At 41.1% G+C, this 27931-nt stretch overlaps 1 protein-coding gene across 4 annotated transcripts in view; it reads right to left on the reverse strand.

The window, feature by feature from the left end:
- Positions 1–6368: 6368 nt before the first annotated feature.
- LOC111960400 (Kv channel-interacting protein 4) overlaps positions 6369–27931 on the reverse strand; it is a 303730-nt gene continuing 282167 nt past the window's right edge. For all 4 annotated transcript variants that reach the window (XM_023982388.2, XM_023982387.2, XM_070437928.1 and 1 more), the window contains exons 2-8: positions 27304–27428; positions 14214–14283; positions 12443–12513; positions 10275–10382; positions 9841–9945; positions 9518–9580; positions 6369–9382 (exon numbers count right to left, since the gene is read on the reverse strand). In XM_023982388.2, coding sequence (XP_023838156.1) covers positions 9335–9382; positions 9518–9580; positions 9841–9945; positions 10275–10382; positions 12443–12513; positions 14214–14283; positions 27304–27428 — 590 coding nt within the window. In that variant the 3' untranslated portion in view covers positions 6369–9334. The remainder of the gene's footprint in view (positions 9383–9517; positions 9581–9840; positions 9946–10274; positions 10383–12442; positions 12514–14213; positions 14284–27303; positions 27429–27931) is intronic.

The raw sequence follows: 27931 nt of genomic DNA on the forward strand, positions 1-27931 counted from the left end.
CTGTGTTCATCTTATCCTATTTCTCCAATACCAAATCAGTGTGCCTTGTTTGCAACAAAACTGTTCCTGTTTGCAAATAATTATATTTGAGATGTCATTATGAATCTGAGCATAGTACTTTCAAAAGTTAGGCCTACCGTTCCACCCCAGAGTAGACCTATGGAAAAAAATGGAAGCTTTAACTGCTGGCTACTTTTCTTCCGTGGCTTAACCCAAAAAGAGAAGATCACAAGTGTTTCCCAAAAATCTGTCTAGGTTTAAACATCTATTGTACAGAAAGTGAATAGCTTAATCAATTGATAGTGACAGAATTTGATTGCTTCCCAAYCAAAGTACATTTTTTGTCTCCTTGGCTATAGACGGTTGTAACTCAGCCTCTGAATGTCATAGAAACTAAACAATGATATCCCCATATGCATCGCTGTCATGTCTTTCCCAGGTATTTTACAGCTTGTTTCGAGCATTGCGGACCAAAGCGCTGTTAAAAACTGAACAAAAACATAAAACGCAACAATTTCAACGATTTGACAGTTATAGTCCATATAAAGAAATCAGTCAATTTAAATGAATTCATTAGGTGCTAATCTAGGAATCTCACATGACTGGGCAGGGGCGCAGCCATAGGCCCACCCACTTTGGAAGCCAGGCACAGCCAATCAGAATTACTTTCTCTATAAAAAGGGCTTTATTACAGACAGAAATACTCCTCAGTTTCATCAGCTGTCCGGGTAGCTGGTCTCAGATGATCCCGCAGGTAAAGAAGCCGGATGTGGAGGTCTTGGGCTGGCATAGTTATACGTGGTCTGCGGTTTTAAGGCCGGTTGGACGTACTGCAAATTCTCTAAAACGACATTGAAGGCAGCTTATGGTGGATAAATTAACATAAAATAATTTTTGTGGCCTTTTATTGTCCCCGGCACAAGGTGCACCTGTGTAATGAACATGCTGTTTATTCAGCTTCGGATCTGTTTTATTTTCTTCAAAATCTTAAGCCAAGGGGTCTGTACTTTTTACCATTTTCTTTAAAAAAAGGGTAGGCCTATGGCATACCCTCTAATACCCCCTCAATTCAAGTCTTGGTTTTAAGTCAACAGCCCTTCACTGACACTGAGGTAGGCCATTTAAAAAGAGCATGGTGGGTAGAGGAATTGACTGGAAAATCTATGGATATAGCAGCCTATAGCCTATTTTCGTCTATCAAACATGTAGACCTACCTCTTTTCTTGAATAGGAAAATAAGAAGAAGACAGGCTCCAACACAAAGCCCTCGTTGATAGTAAATCTAATTAAAATGAATCCGGTTTCATGACCATAAGCTGTCCATTTCCGATTGATTGTGCCGCGGCTGCTTCTTCAAGTTTCAGCACCACAATATACAGTTGAAGTCGGAACTACATACACTTAGGTTGGAGTCATTAAAACTTGTTTTCAACCACTCCACAAATTTATTGTTAACAAACTATAGATTTGGCAAGGCGGTTAAGACATCTACTTTGTGCATGACAAGTAATCTTTCCAACAATTGTTTACAGACCGATTACTTCACTGTATCACAATTCCAGTGGGTCAGAAGTTTACATACACTAAGTTGACTATGCTTTTAAACAGCTTGGGAAATTCCCGAAAATTATGTCATGGCTTTAGAAGCTTCTGATAGGCTAATTGACATCATTTGAGTCAATTGGAGGTGTACCTGTGGATGTATTTCAAGGCCTACCTTCTTTGCTTGACATCATGGCAAAATCAATAGAAATCAGACAAGACCTCAGAAAAAAAATTCTAGACCTCCACAAGTCTGGTTCATCCTTGGGAGCAATTTCCAAACGCCTGAAGGTACCATATTCATCTGTACAAACAATAGTACGCAAGTATAAACACCATGGGACCACGCAGCCGTCATACCGCTTAGGAAGGAGACGCGTTCTGTCTCCTAGAGATGAACGCACTTTGGTGCGAAAAGTGCAACTCAATCGCAGAACAACAGCAAAGGACCTTGTGAAGATGCTGGAGGAAACAGATACAAAAGTATCTATATCCACAGTAAAACGAGTCCTATATCGACATAACCTGAAAGGCCGCTCAGCAAGGAAGAAGCCACTGCTCCAAAACCGCCAAAAAAGCCAGACTACGGTTTGCAACTGCACATGGGGACAAAGATCGTACTTTTTGGAAAAATGTCCTCTGGTCTGATGAAACAAAAATAGAACTGTTTGGCCATAGTAAGGAAGTTAAAGCTTGGTCGCAATTGGGTCTTCCAAATGAACAATGACCCCAAGGACAACAAAGTCAAGGTATTGGAGTGTCCATCACAAAGCCCTGACCTCAATCCTATAGAAAATCTGTGGGTAGAACTGAAAAAGCGTGTGCAAGCAAGGAGGCCTACAAACCTGACTCAGTTACACCAGCTCTGTCAGGAGGAATGGGCCAAAATTCACCCAACTTATTGTGGGAAGCTTGTGGAAGACTACCCGAAACATTTGACCCAAGTTAAACAATTTAAAGGCAATGTTACCAAATACTAATTGAGTGTATGTAAACTTCTCTACTATTATTCTGACATTTCACATTCTTAAAATAAAGTGGTGATCCTAACTGACCTAAAACAGGGAATTTTTACTAGGATTAAATGTCAGGCATTGTGAAAAACTGAGTTTAAATGTATTTGGCTAAAGTGTAGGTAAACTTCCGACTTCAACTGTAAATTACTKAAATCTGTTTCATTCTGAGGTCAATAACTCTGATAAATACATCATGGGCAAGAAATATTGATTTTAATCAAATCTACTATAGTAGTAGCAAGTTACACTACATGACCAAAAGTATGTAAACATAAAATATCACATTTATATAGTGGCAAGAAAAAGTATGTGAACCCTTTGGAATTACCTGGATTTCTGCATACATTTTTTATAAAATTTGATCTGATCTTCATCAGTCACAACAATAGTCACAACAAGACAAACACAGTCTGCTTCAACTAATAACACACTGTAAACATTCACAGTGCAGGGTGGGAAAAGTATGTGAACCCTTGGATTTAATAACTGGTTGACCCTCCTTTGGCAGCAATAACCTCAACCAAACGTTTTCTGTAGTTGCGGATCAGACCTGGACAACGGTCAGGAGGAATTTTGGACCATTCTTCTTTACAAAACTGTTTCAGTTCAGCAATATTCTTGGAATGTCTGGTGTGAACCGCTCGAGGTCAGGCGACAGCATCTCAAATCGGGTTGAGGTCAGGACTCTGTTTCTTCTGTTGAAGCCATTCTGTTGTTTATATACTTCTGTGTTTTGGGTTGCTGTCCTGTTGCATCATCCAACTTCTGTTGAGCTTCAATTGGAGGATAGCCTTACATTCTCCTGCAAAATGTCTTGATTCACTTGGGAAATCATTTTCCCGTCAGTGATAGCAAGCTGTCCAGGCCCTGAGGCAGCCTCAAACCATGATGCTCCCTCCACCATACAGTTGGYTTGAGGTTTTGATGTTGGTGTGCTGTGCTGTGCCTTTTTTTCTCCTCACAGTGTTGTGTGTTCCTTCCAAACAACTCAACTTCAGTTTAATCTGTCCATAGAATATTTTGCCAGTAGCGCCCTGGAACATCCTGGTGCACTTTTGCGAACTTCAGATGTGCAGAAATTGTTTTTTTTGTACAGGAGTGGCTTCTTCCGTGGTGTCCTCCCATGAACACCATTCTTGTGTAGTGTTTTACGCATCGTAGACTCAACAGAGATGTTAGCATGTTCCAGAGATTTCTGTAAGTCTTTAGCTGACACTCTAGGATTCTTCTTAAGCACTCTGCACTGTGCTCTTGCAGTCATCTTTGCAGGACGGCAACAGTGCTGAACTTTCTCSATTTATAGATCATTTGTCTTACCGTGGACTGATAAACGTCAAGGCTTTTAAAGATACTTTTGAAACCCTTTCCAGCTTTATGCAAGACAACAATTCTTAATTAGGTCCAGGTGCAATTAGGTCTTCTAAGATCTTTTTTGTTCAAGGCATGGTTCACTCAGGCAATGCTTCTTGTGAATAGCGTTTTTAAAAGGGCAGGGCAGCTCTAACCAACATCTCCAATCTCGTCTCATTGATTAGCCTAGGAAAATACAATAATGTGTGTTATTAGTTTAAGCACAATGTTTTGTCTACTGTTGTGACTTGATGAAGATCAGACACAATTGTTTGTCCAATTTATACAGAAATCCAGGTAATTCCAAAGGGTTCGCATACTTTTTCTTGCCACTAAGTATTCTGACCCTTAACTCGGTAATTTGGTGAAGCACCTTTGGCAGCAATTACAGCCTCGAGTCTTCTTGGGTATGACGCTACATGCTTGGCACACCTGTATTTGGGCAGTTACCCCATTCTTCTGTGCAGATCCTCTCAAGCTCTGTCAGTTTGGATGGGGAGCATCGCTACACAGCTATTTCCACTGATGTTCGATCGGGTTAAAGTCCAGGCTCTGGCTGGACCAATCAAGGACATTCAGAGACTTGTCCCGAAGCCACTCCTGCATTGTCTTAACTGTGTGCTTAGGGTTGTTGTCCTGTTGGAAGGTGAACCTTCATCCTAGTCCGAGGTCCTGAGTGCTCTGGAGCAGGTTTTCATCAAGGATCCCTCTGTACTTTGCTCTGTTCATCTTTCCCTCATCTCCCAGTCCCTGCCGCTGAAGAACATCCCCACAGCGTGATGCTGCCACCACCATGCTTCACCATAGGGATGGTCTCAGGTTACCTCCAGACATGACGCTTGGCATTCAGGCCAAAGAGTTCAATCTTGGTTTCATCAGACCAGAGAATCTTGTTTCTCATGGTCAGAGTTCTTTAGGAGCCTTTTGGCAAACTCCAAGCGGGCTGTCATATGCCTTTTACTGAGGAGTGTTTTTTTGTTTGGCCACTCTACCATAAAGGTCTAATTGGTGGAGTGCTGCTGAGATGGTTGTCCTTCTGGAAGGTTCTCCCATCTCCACAGAGGAACTCTAGAGCTCTGTCAGAGTGACCATCGGATTCTTGACCAATGCCCTTCTCCCCCGATTGCTCAGTTTGGCTGGGCGGCCAACTCTAGGAAGAGTCTTGGTGGTTCCAAACTTCTTCCATTTAAGAATGATGGAAGCGTCTGTTGTTGGGGACCTTCAATGCTGCAGAAATGTTTTMGTACCCTTCCCAGATATGTGCCTCGACACAATCCTGTCTCGGAGCTCTATGGACAATTCCTTTGACCTCTTGGCTTGGTTTTTGCTCTGACATGCACTGTCAACTGTGGAACCTTATTTAGACAGGTTTGTGCCTTTCCAAAATCATGTCCAAATCATGTCCAATCAATTTACATTTTCCACAGGTGGACTCCAATCAAGTTGTAGAAACATCTCAAAGATGATCAATGGAAACGGGATGCACCTGAGCTCAATTTCGAGTCTCATAGCAAAGGGTCTGAATACTTACGTAAATAATGTATGTTTAATTTTAAAATACATTTGCAAGAATTTCTAAAAACCTGTTTTCGCTTTATCATTATGGGGTATTGTGTGTATTTTGATGAGAAAAATAATTTAATCACATTTAGAATAAGGCTGTAACATAACAAAATATGGAAAAAGTATTTTCCGAAGGCACTGTATACAGTACACAGCAATTGGTTAAGCAGCACACAAAAAAAGTTTTTGATCAGCAAGATCAGAGCAGGCCGGGGCTCATTGTTGGAATATCCATTACAGTGTGTACGTTTTATTTACACCATCCCAGCAGCTATCCTTGAAATATAACTTTGTTCTGTGCTTCTCCGAGCATGCACTTCATAGACAATAGGCTATGGATCATTTGATTGAGACCACACTAAATAGCCTATAGGCACACTTGATATTGCGCGCCCAGAATCAGAGGTGAAGGGCGGCAACGGGGACACATCGATATATAGCCTAATTAGCAACTCATTCTAAAATACTGAGAAATATAGACGTTTCATCAATTACAAATMACATGACCCACCCCTGCACTAGATTTAAAAAAAAATACTAAACCCTCCCCTTGACTGAAATTGAAAAAGCATGACCCTCCCCCCTTTTCCTCCAGATACCCATTCTGTACATTTCTATCCATCCCTAAGTGTCTGTCACAGCGCTAAAGGTATCATTTGGTAGGCACAAGTAAATTAACATTCAGTACAGAAGTGTTAAAAAAAACGGTTTTTTTGTCAGTAGTAGTTGATTCATTTTAACAGGCTTTTTTCCGATGCATTCAAATTTTCCAAGATCAGAATTTGAGTGCATAAAATCAGAAATCATAYAACCCAATTACTAGCCTCATGCACCTCATGCTATAATGATCAATTTAAATACATTAGGATGTAAGGTTGAATAACAGATTGACATAAGTCACTTTTTTGCAACACTTTATCATTAGGGAACTTGTTTTCCAGAGACATATTCAGTATGGAGAAAATGTTTTGAGATGGAATGAAACGGGTACTACCTGAACTTGCCTAAATATCAGACTTACCATGGTTACGCCATGGATAATCTGTCTGAAAAAAGTCGCTGTTAAAAATATGTAATAGTCTCTACAAACTAGGTTACTTTACCGGTTGTCCGTGCTGTTGGTCCTTTTGTTGGAAGGTAGTGGAGATCAAATGTCCATAGGAAAGTATTGTTTACCCAACTTTTTGCTGCGTCGGTAGGTTCTGTCACTTGTATTTTCCATCTCGACGCATTTCACGTGATGCACATTATGTGAACAATAGCCAAATGTCACCGAACGTAGTCGACCAAAGCCTGTTCCCTGCAATCAGCTGGAAATACTTGTGAAATTTGTTTGGGACAACATTCAGTCTGTGCTTCGGTTAAGCTCGGCCATTGTTGACATATTGTGCAAGTCGCATGCGAATTGCGTCAACATTGAAAATACAAACCGATATAGACCAGAAAGTCGAGTTAATAATGCTACTCCGTGGATATTTTGTCTCAGATGACCTCCTACATAAAGGACAAAATCAGCAGACAACAGGTAAAGTACGTTCAAATTAAGTTTATTCAACATCCTGACTTGTGATGGGACTGTTCACAAAAAGCCAGCCTTCATGTTAGTGACGAGATAGGAGTCTTCCACTCTTGGATTTGTAGAGGCTATACCTGAACTTCTCTAAAAATAACTTGTTTTTCATTGCAGGCTTTTCTGTGCCCTACTTAACTTGACCCATGTGTTTAGGAGATAATTAGCCAGCTGAACAAAATCATTGGTCAAATAAGATCAAGTGAGGTACACAAACAAGTTATTGTCCTAGACTTTGCTTAATCATATGGACATCAGAACATATCCCAATGGGTACATTTACATGGATACATACGTAATTGCCAATTAAGGCAAGAAAAATGATTTGCACAGAATACTGCAGATACTACCTTGCTCGTACCAATCTTTTAGATAGACGAAATAGTAGGGTTTTTGGAACCACCTGTAAGTGAGTGAGATTGGGGAGGGTGAGGCCCCATCTGCTGCCCAGTATGCTCTGTGCCTGCCCACATTTGGGGCCAATCAGGGCTATAATCAGAGACAGCCGCGGCCAATCAGTCTTCATTATGCAAAGAAACTGGACACATGCCCCAAACAAGAGGAAAGAAAACACAGACCCCATCCAGAAGCAACCTCTATCCAGAAACAACATCTAGACCCATAATACACTTGTAGGTGGTTTGATTCCTGGCCATTCGAATTGGGTTGAACGGTCAAATCTGATTTTCCCTCATGTGGTTTTTAGACTTAATTGGCATATATTGTTGCTTGCTAGCTTGTTGCCAGTTTGATAAGAACATGTAGTAGGTAACTAGTTTGTTTAAACACATTAGTGAAAGCTAAACAGCTACCACTTGTTTTGAAAGTTGGATCATCTTATCCTTAAAWGTTTTTGAACATTCAAAGRAACTGGGAAACGTCCATGGCAGGCATTGTTGTCACCTTAGCTTGCCACATAACTTCTGAGAAGCACGAGCACTACCACCAATCAGCCTACACCACTGTGCACACACCCGTCATTACTATGACAACCAGCAAATGACTGCTGTCTGAACACACAAATCCGATTTGGTCACTTGTAATTTGCTGTTTAGACAGTCAGTATTCCAAAATGGATTTTAAAAACAAAACTGATTTGAGCAGTGTGAAGGTCTGCAGTGTGAACAAGGCTCGAGAGGATTGGATAGATACAAAGTGAAATAGGTTATAGCTCCACCTTGCCTTCTGACAGGCCGAGTGGAATTATCGCCATATTGCTTACACCTGTCCAATCCTCCCAGATCTCTGCAATCGCCTAGAAAGTTGGGGCTAGGMGTTGTTTCTGGACAGGGCAATATATTTACAAAACCAAAGGTGACAGAGATTAGATTTGCTTGTATAACTTCATCCCAGTGATCCTCTTTATAAGACAGTGATCAATATACATTACATACCCAAGAAGACCGTAAATTCACCCCAAGAGTTAGCTTCTGCTTAATACTGAACATCTGACTATCCCTTTGTACACTGACTACCATGTTATATAAATAAAATCAWACATACCAGTGTAAACTACAAAATAGTGCTTCAAAACATGAATGGAAACATGTCGACAGGAAACATCTCAAAACAGGGAAATACACACATGTAGGGTCACATAAAATACATTTAGAAGCAGCATAATCTTGTGACAAGATGGTCATTTCTCCTATGCGTAGACTCAAGGTAAGTAACACCAACCTGTGTGCTTCTAAGGATACTTTTCACTCTCCAGACTCATCAAATTCAATGTGGAGTGCATTGTCTCATTCTAGTTGGCAAGTAAACATGAACAAAGTTGAACAGTCCTCAGATAGTATATACATATATTMTTTTAAATGGTACAATGTTAAGTCTATATTTTATCCGGGTCCTGGGAGAGCAAAGGATGGACCACGGTGGGTGAACAACCTTGGAGTTTGTAGCCTACTTTAGCAACGCTTGCTTGTCACTATTCATCACAAACGCTCACCTTTCAAACTCATTGTTGTCCATCTGTTCAAAGGCAGTGGCAAAATCTAACACAGCTGGGTTTCCTGTACTGCAGATAAATACTGACTGCGGCACAGCTGTTAAGATCGAGGCATCTTTGTACATAGGTTTGAAGAGTTCATTTTACTCAATCAAACCACAAAACTCAAATTGAAAAGGTAAGATTGGAAACCTCAATGCTTTTTTGCAAAGTTATTCCAGAATGTTTCATACCGTTACATCTATACTGTATTTGTTGTGTGACAATACTTCCTTATGTTTGCCTGAACAGCGTACAGTTGATAGAATAGTCCGGTCCAGAGCTCTCCACGTCAGCCACAAGTTAAATGACGTTATCAAAGAGCTGRATCGATCTCATGATGTTCTCATCCTGGTGGACAAAGATACATTTTAAAGATATGTTGCTACTTCACTGACAACTCTTATGTGAATACCAGAGGTACTAAATACTGCATTATGCAAAACATATGATGCGATTGCAGAAAAGAAGGCAGAAATAACTCACATTTTGGCAGCAGTCAATAAACTCGTCTATGGTTACAACTCCATCCTTGTTTTTATCCATCTTCTGTTGGTCAGGAAGGGCAGAGATGTTGAGAATGCAACACAATATAATGTATAATGTAACATTATAGACAGAAATACATTGAAAAGATGGTCAATTGTTCATTTCATTCCACACAACAAATGTCACTTTACTTTAGGGTTATTTGTATCGAAATATGACAAGCATTGGACTATTTGGTCCATACAATAAATGCTGCTAATGGTGAACATAATATGCACATTTTGGCAACAATGTACAGAACTTAAAAATAAAAAACATACCTGAAAAAATATCTCCACGTGTTGCCGAGGCGTATCGTCTTTGAGTAGGGGATATGTGCATTTCCCCATCATGTCATAGATGGCCTTCATGATGTCAAGCATTTCCTTTAAAAGGGAGAGTTAAGATAACATATGTTGACAAGTACATTATGCAATACCCGACTTTCAGGGTATCATACTATGAAACATTGACAAAGTAGGGGATTGTTCTTTTTTTACATATCATTAGACTGGTTGTCCAGTATTCAAAAGACGTCATGCTTTACATCTACATACAGTAGGTCATCACTCATACAACATGTTACAATTATTAGGTCAGTATTGTTATCCCTTCTATTCGTATTTAAAGAAATCTATATATGATTCTCTCTGTTCAGTCATCTACCATATCAACATCATCGTTGACAGCAAGTTGTGACATTAACGGTAAGTACCTCCTTAGTAATATAGCCATCCTTATTAATATCATACAGATTAAAGGCCCAGTTGAGCTTCTCCTGGACTGAGCCTCGGAGCAGGATAGAGAGGCCCATTACAAAGTCCTGCAGTAGAAACACAACCCATTAGACCTTTGCACTTAAACAAACACAATACAATTGTACCAAGAATATCTCAAACATCAGCTAAACCTGAATGGATTGAAATGATACTGGTACATCCAACATACGCAAAAGTATATTCATGTGGAAAGAATGAACTTGAATTGAACTTAGTTTGATTACCATATCTAAGTGAATATCTTAAGTATCTAGTCTGAAAGACATAATGCATTCATCGGTATGATTCTTCCCAACAATATTCTTCCCAAAAAGCAACAATTGAACAAAGAGAACATTATATCCTTGAAGTGCTGAAACTTAAATAATAAAGAATGCATTAGATTTGAAGAGTTTTTTTTAGGATCCCTATGAAATAGGCTTGAGGGTTATCCAGTACTATGGGACAGAAGGTCCCAGTGTTTATTAACGCCAGATAACTAGGGTGTAAAGCAATGACAACATGTCTGTTGTAATATGTAAGCCTATACTCTTCATTAATGTTAATTATATGTATGCTGGGGGGGATTACCATATATATACACAGTTGAAGTCAGAAGTTTACATACACCTTAGCCAAATACATTTAAACTCAGTTTTTCACAATTCTTGACATTTAATCCTAGTAAAAATTCCGTCTTAGGTCAGTTAGGATCACCAATGATGCTGCCACCCCCATGCTTCACGGTTGGGATGGTGTTCTTCGGCTTGCAAGCAACCCCCTTTTTCCTCCAAACATAACGATGGTCATTATGGCCAAACAGTTCATTTTTGTTTCATCAGACATTTCTCCAAAAAGTATGATCTTTGTCCCCATGAGCAGTTGCAAACCGTAGACTGCATTTTTTATGGCGGTTTTGGAGCAGTGGCTTCTTCCTTGCTGAGTGGCCTTTCAGGTTATTTCAATACAGAACTCGTTTTACTGTGGATATAGATACTTTTGTACCTGTTTCCTCCAGCATCTTCACAGGGTACTTTGCTGTTGTTCTGGGATTGATTTGCACATTTCACACCAAAGTATGTTCATCTCTAGGAGACAGAACACGTCTCCTTCCTGAGCGGTATGACGGCTGCGTGGTCCCATGGTGTTTATACTTGCGTACTATTGTTTGTACAGATGAACATGGTACCTTCAGGCGTTTGGAAATTGCTCCCAAGGATGAACCAGACTTGTGGAGGTCTACAATTTTTTTTCTGAGGTCTTGTCTGATTTCTTTTGATTTTCCCATGATGTCAAGCAAAGAGGCACTGAGTTTGAAGGTAGGCCTTGAACTACATCCACAGGTACACCTCCAATTGACTCAAATGAGCTTCTAAAGCCATGACATAATTTTTGGGAATTTTCCAAGCTGTTTAAAGGCACTGTCAACTTAGTGTATGTAAACTTCTCACCCACTGGAATTGTGATACAGTGAATTATAATTGGAAAAATCTGTCTGTAAACAATTGTTGAAAAATTACTTGTGACATGCACAAAGTAGATGTCCTAACCGACTTGCCAAAACTATAGTTTGTTAACAGGAAATTTGTGGAGTGGTTGAAAAACGAGTTTTAATGACTCCAACCTAAGTGTATGTAAACTTCCGACTTCCAACTCTATATAGTTTCAGCATTATCTCGGGTCTTGTGGGTAAAGCTCAAGCTATGGAAAAGTTTTATCAACTCCCGTCAAATGCTCCTAGGGCAATGGGGTAGATAACTGGATTAGGACTGAGAAGACCAACTGAGTATCTCATCAGAGACTGATATACTGTATATAAGGAATCTCCACAACTGTATGTTCTATATTAAAACCTGTAATGTTAAAGAAATTGAGATATATAAATGGAACATTCCTGGTTAAATAAAAGTTAAACGAAAACAAAAAAAATTATGGACTAGTGTCTGTCAATCCTTTTCCTGGAGACCTGCCGGGTGTTCAAGCTTTTGTTCTTGCCCAGCATTAACACACATGCATCAACTTTGACACTATAGAACCAAATCTCTAATGTAAAATGTATCAACGCCATTATACTTCAGAGAGCGACGTCAGTCAGTGATGAAAGGTCAAGTACACACTAGCTTACCTCAAAACTCACAGATCCATCTTTATCCGTGTCAAACGCGTTGAACAGAAAATGTGCATATGTCGAAGCGTCTGAAATGAGAGACACAGTCTCGGTCAAACATTGTGATGACAAGTCACAACCTTAATTTACACGTACAATACATGCTGACAGCGGTTCCAACTAGAAATGTTCAACTGTGGTGTTTTTTCTCCTTTGGTCAACATAAAAGCCATCATAAGTTTGTTTCCCAAAGCAGAGTAAGAATAAGAGATTTTAGAGTTGTTTTAATTTGATCGTTTTCCCAGTAGCAGGCCTTTAAGCAAGATGTGTTATCGCTCCCTTTCAAAGTTGCATCTTCACATGTTTTAGTTGCAACTCTCAGGCAATCCTAAAATATTTTCAAGCAGCACAACAGAACTAAGTGTCTATGTGTGTGCCTGCGTGAGCTCTCAAATCTTGGCCTGTTTGCGACTGACTGACAGCGTGTGTGTTTGCTGTAAAGATGAGAGATAAAATAGAAATGTGCTGAGTTTTCTTTTGTTGAGCTGTATGGGCTAATGCAGATGACATTCCATCAAACGCAAGGAACCCAGGGGGACYAGCAGAAAAGGCTGCCCCAGTCAGTGTAACAAATAAACGGAGCACAAAAGAACAAGCGATATAACGACATTACAATGTAACATTGCTTCTTAAAAGGAAATCCATCATTGTACAGTGGACAATAAGACACATACTGTAGATCTATGACCTACAGTATGAAGACAATATTGCTTCATGTACTGGTTGAGGAGAACGTATCTGTGTGACTTTGGCTGCAATCCAGCACTGTCACATACAAACAGTTTATATAGAAAAGTTATATTTTTTATAGGTATCTAACGTACTATAGGCACCTGTACTTTATCATTGGGAAAGAAATTAAGATGTGTGTTTTGCAGAGGTAGACAAGTGCCCATATCCCTGGCGTTTACACAACGTTTGGTCTCTCTTGCTGTAATGCAAGAGACCTCCAGAGCCATATATTTTGAGCTATATTTAGCCACGGACACATCATATAAAAGTGACTTGGGGGACACATCATATAAAAGTGACTTGGGGGACACATCCTCCAGTGTCTTTCGATAAACAGAAGAAATATGTTTTATTTATATTTGGGTGAGATATAGTGCCTTATAGGGGACTTTATAAAAACAATGTGTGAATTAGAAAATGGGAGAACTTCGAAGTAGAAGAACATTCCCTTTGGGCTTTGTGAGCTGAATTAACTGAATATCCATGTGCCACAAAGTTCAGGTGCTCAGATACTTATTTCCAAGAACCCAAACCCCTCTCTTTCCAGTTATACCAATTCCAATGACCCAATTCCACCGGATAATCAAAAGCAAAAGCACACCTTGGCCGTACACATTTTGTCCATCCAAATGCAAAAACCCAGAATAAAAATGGACTTAACATTTTACACTTGCTTTTTCAAGTCAGCATGAAAAGAAAACATAAATCTGTCTTCGTTTCCACTTTGCCTGTCATGTGATATTCATTCATTCTGCTCCCGAGGCAGTCCCCAACCAGGGTTGTGTTCAGTAGACAAAAAACAGAAAGCGTTTGAAACAGAAAAAAATGACCATACCTGTTGGACAAGTTTAAGCAGTAATTTTCAGTTTCAAAGTATTTTTGTGCCATTTTGTGCTTACTGAACACAACTCCGTGGTAAACATTTCAGCCTAAAGCAGCATGGTTCATGGGAGCCATTCATCAACCAGAACAATTCTCACCAGATGTGTCAACATACCTCCCTGTGGAAAGAACTGGGAGTAGATGTCTTTGAAGGTGTCTTCATTGACCACACCACTAGGGCACTCCTGCAAGGAAAAAAGAAAATCATTCCATAATTCATTAAAGGTTTCTCAATTAATACATGTTTTTGAGAAAGGCAAATTGATGTGATCACAGGGTCTTTGCTTCAGATTAATTTGACATGGCCAACCCCATGCTGCAAGACATGAAAAAAAGCATGTCTTGTACTGCTTAGAAAAAGACCGCCGTAGCCTTTCAAGTTTTAAAGTGTATTCGTTACGTGTAAAACAGTACAATGAAATTCTTACCTTGCAGTGATAAAATAGAATAAAACATTTAAGACTAAAAAAACAACAAAAAGTATATACAGGTCAGTGCCAGTACTTATTCAATGTGCAGGGGTACTGGAGTGGTTGAGTTGGGTTTATACATAAAAAGTGACTGGTAGTAGGACATATACGTAAACAGCAGCATACCACCCTGCATCCCACTGTTGGCTTGCTTCTGAAGCTAAGCAGGGTTGGTCACTGGATGGGAGACCAGATGCTGCAGGAAGTGGTGTACGAGGGCCAGTAGGAGGCACCATTTCCCAAATCCCCAGGGCAGTGATTGGGGACATTGRCCTGTGTAGGGTGCTGTCTTTTGAGTGGAACATTAAACGGCTGTCCTGACTCTGTGGTCACTAAAAATCCCATGGCACTTAATGTAAGAGTAGGAGGTGTTAACCCCAGTGTCCTGGCTAAATTCTCAATCTGGCCCTAACACTGTCACCTAATCATCCCCATCTTACAATTGGCTCATTCATCCCTGTAACTATTCCCCAGGTCGTTGCTGTAAATGAGAACTGTCTCTTATACACATCTAGATGTGTATAAGAGACAGGGACATAACTAGACAACCTCACAATTATCTATCCCATACACAATACAACACCCATAGACTAAACAAAACACACACAACATACAATGCCCACCCCAACTCACGCCCTGACCAACTAAACATAATCAAAATAACATAAAAATAGGTCAGGAACGTGACATCCAGTCAATTTACCTGGTACAAAAAGGGMCTGAAAGGTGCCTGGTAGTAGGATTATATACATACTAATGGTAATATATACACATGTGAACAGGAGTAAGTGTGACCAGTACCAGGATAAATGTTAATAGAAATCAATGGACAGTGGTGTAATAAATCTAATCAATGATAATTTTAGTAGGAGGGTGGTGTTCAATCCCAGGGTCCAGAGCTTGGTGAGAAACTTGGTAGGGCACTATGGTGTTGAACACTTAGCTGTAGTCGATAAACAGCTTTCTCTCATAGGTATTCCTCTTGTCCAGTTGGGAGAGCAGTGTGGATCTGTTGGGGTGGTATGCAAATTGGAGTGGGTGTCTGGGAGGATTGAGGTGTAGTGTTCCATGACCAGCCTTTCAAAGCACCTCATGATTACAGATGTTAGTGCTATGGGCCGATAGTCATTGTTGCAGGTAGCCGTACAGTTCTTAGGAACAGGAATGATGGTGGTCAGCTTGAGACTGGGGATTACAGACTGGGACAAGGAGAGGTTTAAAATGACCGTGAAGAGCATGCGCTGCTGGTCTGCACATGCTCTGAGAAAGCGCCCTGGAATACCGTCTGGTCCCACGGCCTCGCGAGTGTTGACCAGATTAAAAATCTTACTCATGTCACATCAGTCCTCTGGGATGGCAAGGGGCCCTCAAGCACGGCTGGGTGTTGTTTTAAAGCGTGCATAAAATGCATTGAGTTCCTCTGGGAGACAGCATCGTCGGATAGATCACGGCTAGGTCTAGCTTTATAATCTGTATTGGTCTGTAGCCCCTGCCACATGCTTTGGAGCCGGTGTAATAGGATTTCCCCTTGTTCCTATATTGTCGTTTTGCCTGTTTGATGGCTCTGTGGAGYGAGGACTTATTGTACGCGGTCATGTCCAAACCCTCGGATTTGGCTCCGAAAGCCTTGTGTGCAGTAACTCTATCCTATAGCTTAGGGCGTACCTCTGTGTTAATACAGGGCTTGTAGGAGGACAATGTCGGCGATGCATTTCCTGATGAAGCCCAAGACGGAGGTGGTTAGCTAGTCGATGCTATCTCTGGAGTCCCAAATCATATTCCAGTCAGCGCTAGCAAAGCAGTCCTGCAACATAGCCTCTGACTCGGAAGGACCATTTCTCTACAGAGCGTGTCGCGGGTACTTCCTGGAAACAGGAGTAWAGAGACATGATCTGATTTGCCAAAGGGGGGACGAGGGYGGGCCTTGTATGTTTAGTTGTGGGTTGAGTAACAGTGGTCTCTATCGCCCCTAGTGGCGACAGAGACGTGTTGATAAAAGTTGTGCCTCATGTGTCTTACTGACGCAGAAATAACTCAGTAAAATTGTTGAAATTGTTGCACGTTGTTTATATTTTTGTTCAGTATACTTGTAGTGTGGTTTTCTTGATTTACTGATAATAGGACTCAGTGCTAGAGGCGTCACTACCCTGGTTCGATTCCAGGCTGTATCACAACTGGCCGTGATTGGGAGTCCCATAGGGCGGCGCACAATTGGRCCAGCGTCGTCCAGGTTAGGGTTTGGCTGGGGTAGGCCGTCATTGTAAATAATAATTTGTTCTTAACTGACTTGCCTAGTTAAATAAAATTCAAAAAACAACTAGAGGGCTAACAGGATGTATTTCCAAAACCTTCCCATGGAACTTTGAAGAGCTTCAACCAGATACCACTTAGCCAGTCAAAACAGTGAGATGGGTACAATTAAACCATAAAACAGTAAGAGGCYTTCATGAGTGGAACTCATTAGGAAATGTGTTTCATGCAAATACACTGGCATTCAGTGGGGAGCGGTTTTCACCTAACAGCACAGAACTACAGTATATCAGATGCATTAGGCTGGCCATTATCAACCAAAAGAGTGTGGAGAAAAGTGTGTACAGTCCACAATCACCAAAAGGAAAAAGGGATATGAAAGGGTTTGTGGTGAATGGTGAAGTCCTTTTTGAGAAGAAAATAGGGTTTGTGATGCCTCTTATCAAATGTGCAGAGGGCGTCTTCCTCAAGTCCAGAGCTATACATGCATCTGCCCTTGTCAGCGCAATGGAAATCTGTAAAATTATATTATCATAAAGGCCTAACCTCTGGAGCTATTGTCGAGGCAATCTTGCTTGTTTCTTACAAGCTAGAAAAACCGTGATCAATTTCTGTTTAGATATCCACCAAGGATACCTTTTAAAAAGAGATCAATGCTTGACATGAATAACTGTTACCTTTCATCCTCGTCTGTAAACAATGAGCAGCAGCATACAATTAAACTTTTATCTCGTCTCTGTACAACAAGACAGAACTAGAATATCAATATTTTATTTACACACAAAATATCATTCTGATAATGTAAATATATTGTTTGTGTCTCATTTCGTAATCTAAAGGACATGAATGGATTCCCAGCTCAAGATGCCATATGCCTTTAACCCCTAGAGTTGATGTCGGCACCCCCGCGGAAATCCCATAAAAAAAGAGTCCGAACGATGATGAATACAATGGTGTTCTACGTTTTGCTCTACGACCCCCACAAGCGTTACGGGACTCGTCTGAAGTCGGTCCCGCCAATCTGCCAACTTCTGAATGTAGCATCCGAACAGATAGGGCTACACACTAATGACGCCTCTACGGAAAGATGACTCACGAACACGTACAGTTGAAGTCGGAAGTTTACATACACCTTAGCCAAATACATTTAAACTCATTTAAAGTAGATGGCCTAACCGACTTGCCAAAACTATAGTTTGTTAACAAGAAACTTGTGGAGTGGTTGAAAAACMAGTTTTAATTACTCCAACCTAAGTGTATGTAAACTTCCGACTTCAACTGTACATGTTGGTTGTTTTACAAGACTAGTCCGAAGGTAGCCCGGCACCAGTTAAACAGGTGAATGGAAGTATATATGGAAGAAGTTTAGTGCCTAAAAAAGGGGTTAAATACAGTATGTGTAAAAAATATATTCATAAGTTCCTGATCCTTCTTTTGTGTGTGTGTGTGTGTGAATATATATATATATATTCACATCTCAGCAAAGAAATTGCCATCCTCTCACTGTCAACTGTGTTTATTTTATTTTCAGCAAACTTAACATTTGTAAGAACATAAGATTCAACAACAGACAAACTGAACAAGTTCCACAGACATGTGACTAACAGAAATTGAATAATGTGTCCCTGAACAAAAGGGGGGGGTCAAAAACAAAACTAACAGTCAGTATCTGGTGTGGCCACCAACTGCATTAAGTACTGCAGTGCATCTCCTCCTCATGGACTGCACCAGATTTGCCAGTTCCTGCTGTGAGATGTTACCCCACTCTTCCACCAAGGAACCTGCAAGTTCCCGGACATTTCTGGGGGGAATGGCCCTAGCCCTCACCCTCCAATCCAACAGGTCCCAGACGTGCTCAATGGGATTGAGATCCGGGCTCTTCGCTGGCAGAACACTGACATTCCTTGCAGGAAATCACGCACAGAACCAGTAGTATGGCTGGTGGCATTGCCATGCTGGAGGGTCATGTCAGGATGAGCCTGCAGGAAGGGTACCACATGAGGGAGGAAGATGTCTTCCCTGTAACGCACAGCATTGAGATTGCCTGCAATGACAACAAGCTCAGTCCGATCATGCTGTTACACACCGCCCCAGACCATGACGGTCCCTCCACCTCCAAATAGATCCCACTCCAGAGTACAGGCCTTGGTGTAACGCGAATCCGACCATCACCCCATGTGAAACAAAACCGCGACTCGTCAGTGAAGAGCACTTTTTGCCAGTCCTGTCTGGTCCAGCGACGGTGGGTTTGTGCCCATAGGCGACGTTGTTGCAGGTGATGTCTGGTGAGGACTTGCCTTACAACAGGCCGACAAGCCCTCAGTCCAGCCTCTCTCAGCCTATTGCGGACAGTCTGAGCACCGATGGAGGGATTGTGCGTTCCTGGTGTAACTCATGTACCTGTCCCGCAGGTGTGATGTACCAATCCTGTGCAGGTGTTATTACATGTGCTCTGCCACTGCGAGGGCTATCAGCTGTCCGTCTCGTCTCCCTGTAGCGCTGTCTTAGGCCTCTCACAGTACGGACATTGCAATTTATTGCCCTGGCCACATCTGCAGCCCTCATGCCTCCTTGCAGCATGCCTAAGGCACGTTCACGCAGCTGAGCAGGGACCCTGGGCATCTTTCTTTTGGTGTTTTTCAGAGTCAGTAGAAAGGCCTCTTTAGTGTCCTAAGTTTTCATAACTGTGACCTTAATTGCCTACCGTCTGTAAGCTATTAGTGTCTTAACGACCGTTCCACAGGTGCATGTTCATGAGTTGTTTATGGTTCATTGAACAAGCATGGGAAACCTTGTTTAAACCCTTTACAATGAAGATCTGTGAAGTTATTTGGATTTTTACGAATTATCTTAAAAAGACAGGGTCCTGAAAAAGGGACGTTTCTTTTTTTGCTGAGTTTATTTATCTCAGATATAGGATAGACTAGGCTTTGGCGTTATACCGTATATACCCTATAGTGACGTATTTGGAAAAAAGCCACAGGAAGGTTTTTCAATACTGTCAAAACCGTTAACTTGAAAATGTGAATAGCTACTTTTTATGTAAATACTTGCAGTCAACTTGTGCCATACGTAAGAAGCTAAAGAACATTGCATTCTTCATTTCACCTGTCACACTATTATGTAGCTTACGGTAGTCCAGTCAAGTAATGTTTGTTTACAAGCACACACAGCGACTCCGGAGCCTTGTGACTCACTGACTGTCATGTAGCATACTCCAGGTGATCTAGTTACAGTATGGAATTCCCAACTAAATGTTTGCCAGCTAGATATCTTAGAACTATTAAGTGAAGTGTCTAAAATGTGCTAAATACTTTGCTAATTTAGTAGCTAGTTAGCTATCTAGTTAAGTGGTGGGCTTCTTCCAAAATCAAGCATTAGCTTTGTAACAGCACAGAATCCCCTCCTGGATCAAGACCCTTGCAGGTTAATATTTGTTTTGTGCGTGTAACAAACTGTGTTGCGTTTTTAAGTTACTTCATTGATTAGGTCAGAAAATGTACAAATTGCTCTCAATGTGCTCATTAGCATTGAGTTAGCATTCTCTATGACGATTCCTTAGTACTTGTTAGCATTGTGTTAGCATTCTGGTAAGTGACGTTTTTTGGGCTTTGAATATTAGTACTTGACTGCAGGTATTTATAAGTAAACTTGTGCACTAGGTAATATATAAAATAGATTGCGTTCATAATTTCTCCAGTTAGATTTTTCATTATGAAACTTTTTCAATATGAAGCTTACCGGTACTCGCCACCCRTCATTTCCCAAAACAGCGGTTTAAGCCAGTCACGTGCGTTTGTTTACAAAGAAGCACAACAAGCAAAATGGGAGCTTCATAAGATGAGTCACTCCTGCAGCGCAATTTAAGTGAGGTGATCAAGTTACACTTGTATGAAATTCATTACTAATTATTAAGTTAACTATCTAAGATGTGCCAAGCTGAGTTGCTAATGTTATCTAAACTCGCAAGATCAAGCTTCTTAGTAATAGCTACAGAGACAATCCCTCCTGGATTAAGACACATTCTGKTTTTACAAAATGTTATGCTGTTTTCAAATGAAACACAATAACTTGCTTGTTAAAGCTCTTAGAATTTATTTGTTTGGAAACCCACAGTGTTATTTTATCGTTATGAATACTGAGGTAGCACCGGTCATTGCTACGGTGGCCATGAGGTGCAATACCCCAAAACAATAAGAAATTGGATAGAAATAAAATGAACTTGACAAACCAAATGAACGTGTCATAAACTGAATGAACTTGACGCGAACACAACTAAGTTGGCACAAACAAAATATAAATTGGCCACAACAGGTCACTTACAACATTTATAGAACTCACCCATGCATGCAAAACTGTATCAAATCTGAGGGAGACAGCGAAGGTTGSTAATTGTGTGGGCCACAGCTGCTGTTTCGATGTTTGTGGGTGAGGGCCAACTACATAAACAAGGCTGGTAGGTGGCACCCTCAGACTTTAATGGCTGCCTCGACTTGTCAAGTGGCAAATCACATCAACACCAGCAGGCATTCGATCAGCTGTGTGGCACATGAGTTTGTGTTTAGATCGTTGATTGTAGCTCCCATGTATAATGGCACTCTTAATAGTCCATGGGATACTCAAAAAAAGATGTCAAATGCAAAACCAAACCTTCCCACACATTAGATAAATGTGTTACCACACACAGATGTACAAGAGAGAGTACTAGAGAGCTTTTGTACCTAAACAAAAAGGTTTCTGCTCTACAGACAAAGTTTGACGTAGACAATATTTATTTTGGAGCCTTTGTTGTTCTGCAAAGCTACAGTACTGCTAATTAAAATTATGTTTTGTGTTCTTGTCAACCCCCCCCCCACCTCTTGTTCACGCTTCATGAGGCCATATCGAGTAATTACACTCAGAAGGGTTACAGTATGTTGAGACATTAAACCACTTCCCTTAGTTCACCACTATTGTCTGCTAGTCAAAATAGAGTGGAAATACAGTTTGTTCACACTATCCTCAAAAACCCAGGGACTGTTAGATGTCAACACTAATTGGACTTAGTGACTAAATGTGAAAGTAATGAAGAATTTGTTCCAAACCAAAAAATGTCCTACCTCTGTCCTTTATACAGTGCAGTAACTCGCCCGAGCACATTTGAGGAGACCATATAGGTGAAAGCATATACGCAATTCAATAACATTGCTTAATGTATCCAGTCAATCCAACATGATGACGGCAAGTGAACAAGGGCAGGGAGAATGTAGGAAGTTTTCAGTTTGGAATCCAGCCAACTGACCCAAATTAAAGCACCCGGACAATAACATCTTTACTTCAGATCACACAACATGCAACACTTTGCTGCATGAGTTGCTTTTCATGGCGAACATGCATCTAAAATGGTTAAGAGATACATTTAGAGGAGAGGGTTTGGATAAAGGCAGCGAAGACAGGTCAAGTGGGCAAGCCTGCTGAAAAAGACAACTAAAATATTTTCTATCGATTCCATCAAAAAGCTAGGCTCAAGAACCTGCAAAAAACTGCCAACTTCACTTTAGGCTCTTCTTCCATCTTTAAGTTTTTATTTCAAATCTATAAAAACAGCGTTTTGAAACGGAGTAGGACATTACCCTGTGCACTTCCCTATTACATTTCAGGAGGTGAGGTCTAGTTCATTTCTCTCCCGGGGACATATCTTCTGGGGAAATCTCATGGGGACACTTGTATTTCAGACTTTGATTCTCAGAGGTGTGCTACACTGTGTCCCTTGCTGCTTCTTATTTGTTGTTTAATAAACCCATTTTAATATCCTGTCAGGAGTAGCTGAGGTCAAGAAGTCCCTGAACTGAAAAGCAGGCTAGGAAACAAAGTTTGAACTAAGTCGGTCACAGGTTTTTATTTTGGCTGTTTCGTGACATGATTCGGTGAAAAGTGAAGTGTAAGGGAGCTGTGAAGGGTGTTGTGGGGTTAACCTCTAACCTCTCTGTGAATTGTCTTACTTGTGATAGAGAGTACTAGGTAAACACTGATTATACTGTCTACGTAAGCATGATCTATTCCTGGCTTTGAAAGTACTGTGGTGGAAATTCTTGGTCACACTTTGAGGTCACTAATAAATACAGCATATTTTACAAATGCATAATCATGGATATTACAGTAATTCTATTGTACCTCGGATATTTGGTCATTTGAAAATGCCAATCAATGAAAGTGCAATTTCAATGAGGGTTTTGCATAGTCATGATACTGTACCACAGGTCATCTGAGGCCATGGTCATTATTGTGGACACAGCACAGTGATTACAAACATGTTTCTATCAAATGCAAAACCAAACCCTCTCACACATTATATAATTTTGTTACCACACATTTCGAGAGATGTACAACAGAGAGAGTACAAGAGAGCTGAATCAACTTCAAACCTATTCCTTTTATACCTAAACAAATCAAGGTTTCTGCTGTACAGACACAAAGTTGGACATAGACAATTTTTCTTTGTTGTTCTGCAAAGCTACTGCTAATTAAAATGTTTGTGTTCTTGTCAACCCCCCCACTTCAGAGGAATTGCACTGAGAATGGTTACAGTACGTCGAGATATTATACCGCTTCCCTTATTTCACCTCTATTGTCTGCTAGTCAAAATACTGTATGTTTGTGATTCTTGCAGAGTGGAAATGCAGTGTGTTCACACCATCCTTGAAACCCCAGGGACTGTTGGGGAGATTACAGATGTCAACGCTAATAGTACACAGCGACTAAATGTGAAAGTAATGAAGAATGGCTGGGTTCCAAACCAAATAATGTCCTCCTCCTTTCCTTTATACAATGCAAAAATCCCCAGTTGCCCATTATTTTGGATACCACGGCTAGAAGAGATCTCACTGACCTTGAAAGAGGGGTCTCAAAGGAGCATAGGGAGTTTAAAGAGTGTGTGTCTCAGTCACCAGATCTCAACCCAATTGAACTATCAACACACACCTCGCCATAGTACAAAACTGAAAGCACGAACCACCYCATTTCACCATGGAAAGGTGACTGGGAATATGGCCGAATACAAACAGTGTAGTTATTCCCTCCGCAAGGCAATCAAACAAGTGAAATGAGTATAGAGAAAAAGTGTAGTCYCAAATCAACGGCTCAGACACAAGGCGTATGTAGGCGTACACATCACGGACAAACTGAAATGGTCCACCCACACAGACAGTGTGGTGAAGAAGGCGCAACACTGCATTTCCACTCTGCAATATTCAGACCCCTAGACTTTTTCCACATTTTGTTACGTTAGCCGTATTCTAAAATGGATGAAATAAAATATCCTCAACCTACAAACAATACCCCACAATGACAAGTTCTTAGAAATGTTTGCGCACTTGTTAAAAATAAAAAAAATAGATACCTTATTTACATAACTATTCAGACCCTTTGTTATGAGAATTGAAATTGAGCTCAGGTGCATCCTGTCTCCAGGATGCTCAGCGCCTCTTCAACCTCAGGAGGCTGAAGAAATTTGGCTTGTCACCAAAAAACCATCACAAACTTTTACAGATGCACAATTGAGAGCATCCTGTCGGGCTGTATCACCGCCTGGTACGGCAACTGCACCGCCCATAACCGCAAGGCTCTCCAGAAGGTGGTGCGGTCTGCACAGCGCATCACCGGGGGCAAACTACCTGCCTTCCAGGACACCTACAGCACCCAATGTCACAGGAAGGTCAAAAAGATCATCAAGGACAACAACCATCTGAGCCACTGCATGTTCACTCCGCTATCATCCAGAAGGTGAGGTCAGTACAGGTGCATCAGAGCTGGGACCCAGAGACTGAAAAACAGCGTCTATCTCAAGGCCATCAGACTGTTAAACAGCCATCACTAACACAGAGATGCTGCTGCCTACATACAGACTTGAAATCATTGGCCACTTTAATAATGTTTACATATCTTGCATTACTCATCTCATATGTATATACTGTATTTATACCATCTATTTAATTTTGCCTATGTCATTGCCATTTTGCTGTTGCTGTCATTGCTCATCCATATATTTATATGTATATATTCTTATTCCATTCCTTTACTTAGATGTGTGTGTATTAGGTAGTTGTTGTGGAATTGTTAGATTACATGTTAGATATTTCGGCACTGTAGGAACTAGAAGCACAAGCATTTTGCTACACTTGCAATAACATCTGCTAACCACATGTATGTGACCAATAACATTTTATTTGAGTAGGGAGAATCTTGAGCGGCGTTCAACGAAACATGGTATTTCTTGTGGAAGAATGGTGTCGCATCTAGAGCTCCAGACACTTGTAGAATCTATGCCAATGCGCATTGAAGCTGTTCTGGTGGCTCATAGTGACCCAACGCCCTACTAAGACACTTTATGTTGGTGTTTTCTTTATTTTGGCAGTACATAGTCAGCAGCATTCACATTCACAGTTTGAACGGGTCCGAGGTGACTCAATGTATCTGTATTAATTTGATAAGCTTGTGAGATGAACTCATCCATGACAACAAAATCATAACTGTAATTTGTGGAATGCAAAAACCAGCCGCATGTGAAATTCGTTCCAATGACTCATCGCGGCAAGATTGGAAAGAAAATGTATGGGGAAAATAAGGTTATTGACAGAGGTTTGAACAGTGGCATCTCCACTGATGGAATTGAAAGTGTCACAATCTGAGATGGCAATCTTCTGCCCCATGCCGATGCCCTGGCTCTGAATTCCTGAGTAGCGCCGAAGAGTTTGTCAGACGTGATGACATCTAGGTTGCAATTACCAGGAGTCTGGCATTCAAAAAGACGATATTCTACCACCCGTGGACACTCACCCTGGAGCCATTTGATTCGCACCCAAGTCTGAGACGTCAAAGACACAGAGCCAAATTGCTCTTAATGGAGACTGAGCCAGACATTTGTCTGGCTAGTTTTAAATATTGCCTTTATTCTGCCCTTGTCACTGGGTTAGTGTGAACCATAGATCAGGTATTTGATTAGCACAAAGGCCGGCTGGTGGCGATATTGAGTCGTTTCATCTTATCGTCCAAAGGGAATATATACATATGGCTAAACACTCGTGTCTCCCGAGTGTTATATATTTATATTTAATGCAGTTAATATTATATTTAACTGCATACTATATTTAATGCAGTTAAGAAGTTGGAGTTATAGCCTCGTTAATGGACACAAGCAAATAAACGGCTGTGAGTTTTCCAAGTGTGACACACTGTCCTTATTGGAAAGGTACCCAACTACAGTAGCTGCCCGACTTTATAGTGATGGGTCTAGCTTCTGCTGAGAGAGGCCACTATTATTGAACATGCAAGACCAAAAGCCACCAAGGTACTCAGCAAAACGACGTTGCCATGAGCTGCACCGCAGATATTGAAATGAGCGAGATGCAATACATTCTCTCACACAGCATCTGCGCATGTGCACGGGTTCCCCCACCAAACCACCGGAGAAGTTGATCCTCGCGCTTCAACAGCCTTAGTTGTTGCAGAAATTTACCCACTATACCGTTAACTTTCTGCATCTACGTCATATCGCTGAGCCTACCTTTAAAACCCTGGTCTTGGTTAAAGAGGAGATAAAACAAAAAGCTCTAGAGGTAGGAAAGCAGAAGGGGTCTAAAAAACCTTTTGATGGGAGATCTCATTGGGGAAAGGAGTCAGGGAGATTACAGGGTGCCAATTAACAGCCGCCTGACTCATTAGACCACTTATCAACCCCTATTTCCAGTCTCCTGTGGTGAAGGGCTAATGGGTAGAGTTGACCTCCGTGCCTCCCAGGGTCTCGGGTTAGGGTCCATGGGGGCCAGTGCCACTCAGGATGCAGGTATCATAGGCCGTGGCTCCCCTCTTCCATTTGTCACCAGACAATTTGGGTCAAATTCATTCTGGGTCATCTCATTACGGTTCACAACAGAGGTGACGATTTCAATTGTATACATACCTCTCTAAGGATCTTTGTGTGACCTGATTGTACGTTAGTCATAAACTAGAATGGAATATATTCTACGTATGACCTAATTGTTCCTTGAGTACTCTAGAATATTCTCGAGTGAGACATCTTCCAACTGTGATTACACTTGTGCCATTTGACAGAAGATCACACATAACATTTTTTGGTCCATTAAACCTATTGAATACTTTCAATGCCCCCCCTACAATTCCTTAGACAGAGTTGAAATGCCATGAACCCAAGGTCAGGGGACAAGTTTCCCCCTGCACTAACAAGAGCTCAATAAGGCATACGAAATGAAGTTCAATAGGTCAGGTCATCTTTAGAAAAGAAAAACAAGTGTAGCAAGTAGACTAAACATCTACAAAGTAGACTAAACATCTACACACCTGGCCATAGTAGGAAAAAATAAATAAATAGCTATCTAAGAATGGAGACGCGAATTCGACTGGATGGAGGAGGACCTTAGCGGAGAGACAAAAAAGACAATGCACGTTCTTTCAATGGCTTTGGATGCGTGGTGAAACTGGGCCACTTACGTTCTTGAAGCCTCGGTAGAGGATCTGCAGCTCCTTGCGGTTGAAGCGGGTCAAAGCCTCCAGTTGCTCCAGACCCTCGGGGCGATGGCGGACGGCCGACAGCTCCAACTCATCTTCCACGCTGTCTGGAGAGGAGGAAGAAGGAATCTGACTCATTCAGAACAATTCAACACAATTGGCTGCATTTCACCGATAAAAGAAAAGTGTGTCCTGTCCTGCTTCAGTAAGTTTTGCAGTGCCACACGGCGTTCTGGAGCCCACAAAGGTCTCACAGCACTGACTCGCCCTCTTAGAACAGAGATTAGCAGTGTAGTTTACACTAGCCACGTTAAACAAAGCATTTATACGAAACAATAATGCACTACCATATGCTAGTTTGTGTTAAAGCAGCAAGGTTAATGGCGTTAATGATATGAATGTCAAACACATTCTAAACATGATAATTCTGGATCCTTAAGTAAGCACAGCACTGCAGCTATTGTGAAACCAGTTACTTCACAGGCTATTGTTAGATAATTGTAGGCATAGCATACCATTACCATAGCAGCACCATAGTGAGCCAAAGGAGTCTATAGCCACTTTGAAATGTTTGATTATTATGGGAGGAGCAAATGAGGATACGAATAAG

Source organism: Salvelinus sp. IW2-2015, linkage group LG37, assembly GCF_002910315.2.
Source record: "Salvelinus sp. IW2-2015 linkage group LG37, ASM291031v2, whole genome shotgun sequence".
Lineage (NCBI taxonomy): Eukaryota > Metazoa > Chordata > Actinopteri > Salmoniformes > Salmonidae > Salvelinus > Salvelinus sp. IW2-2015.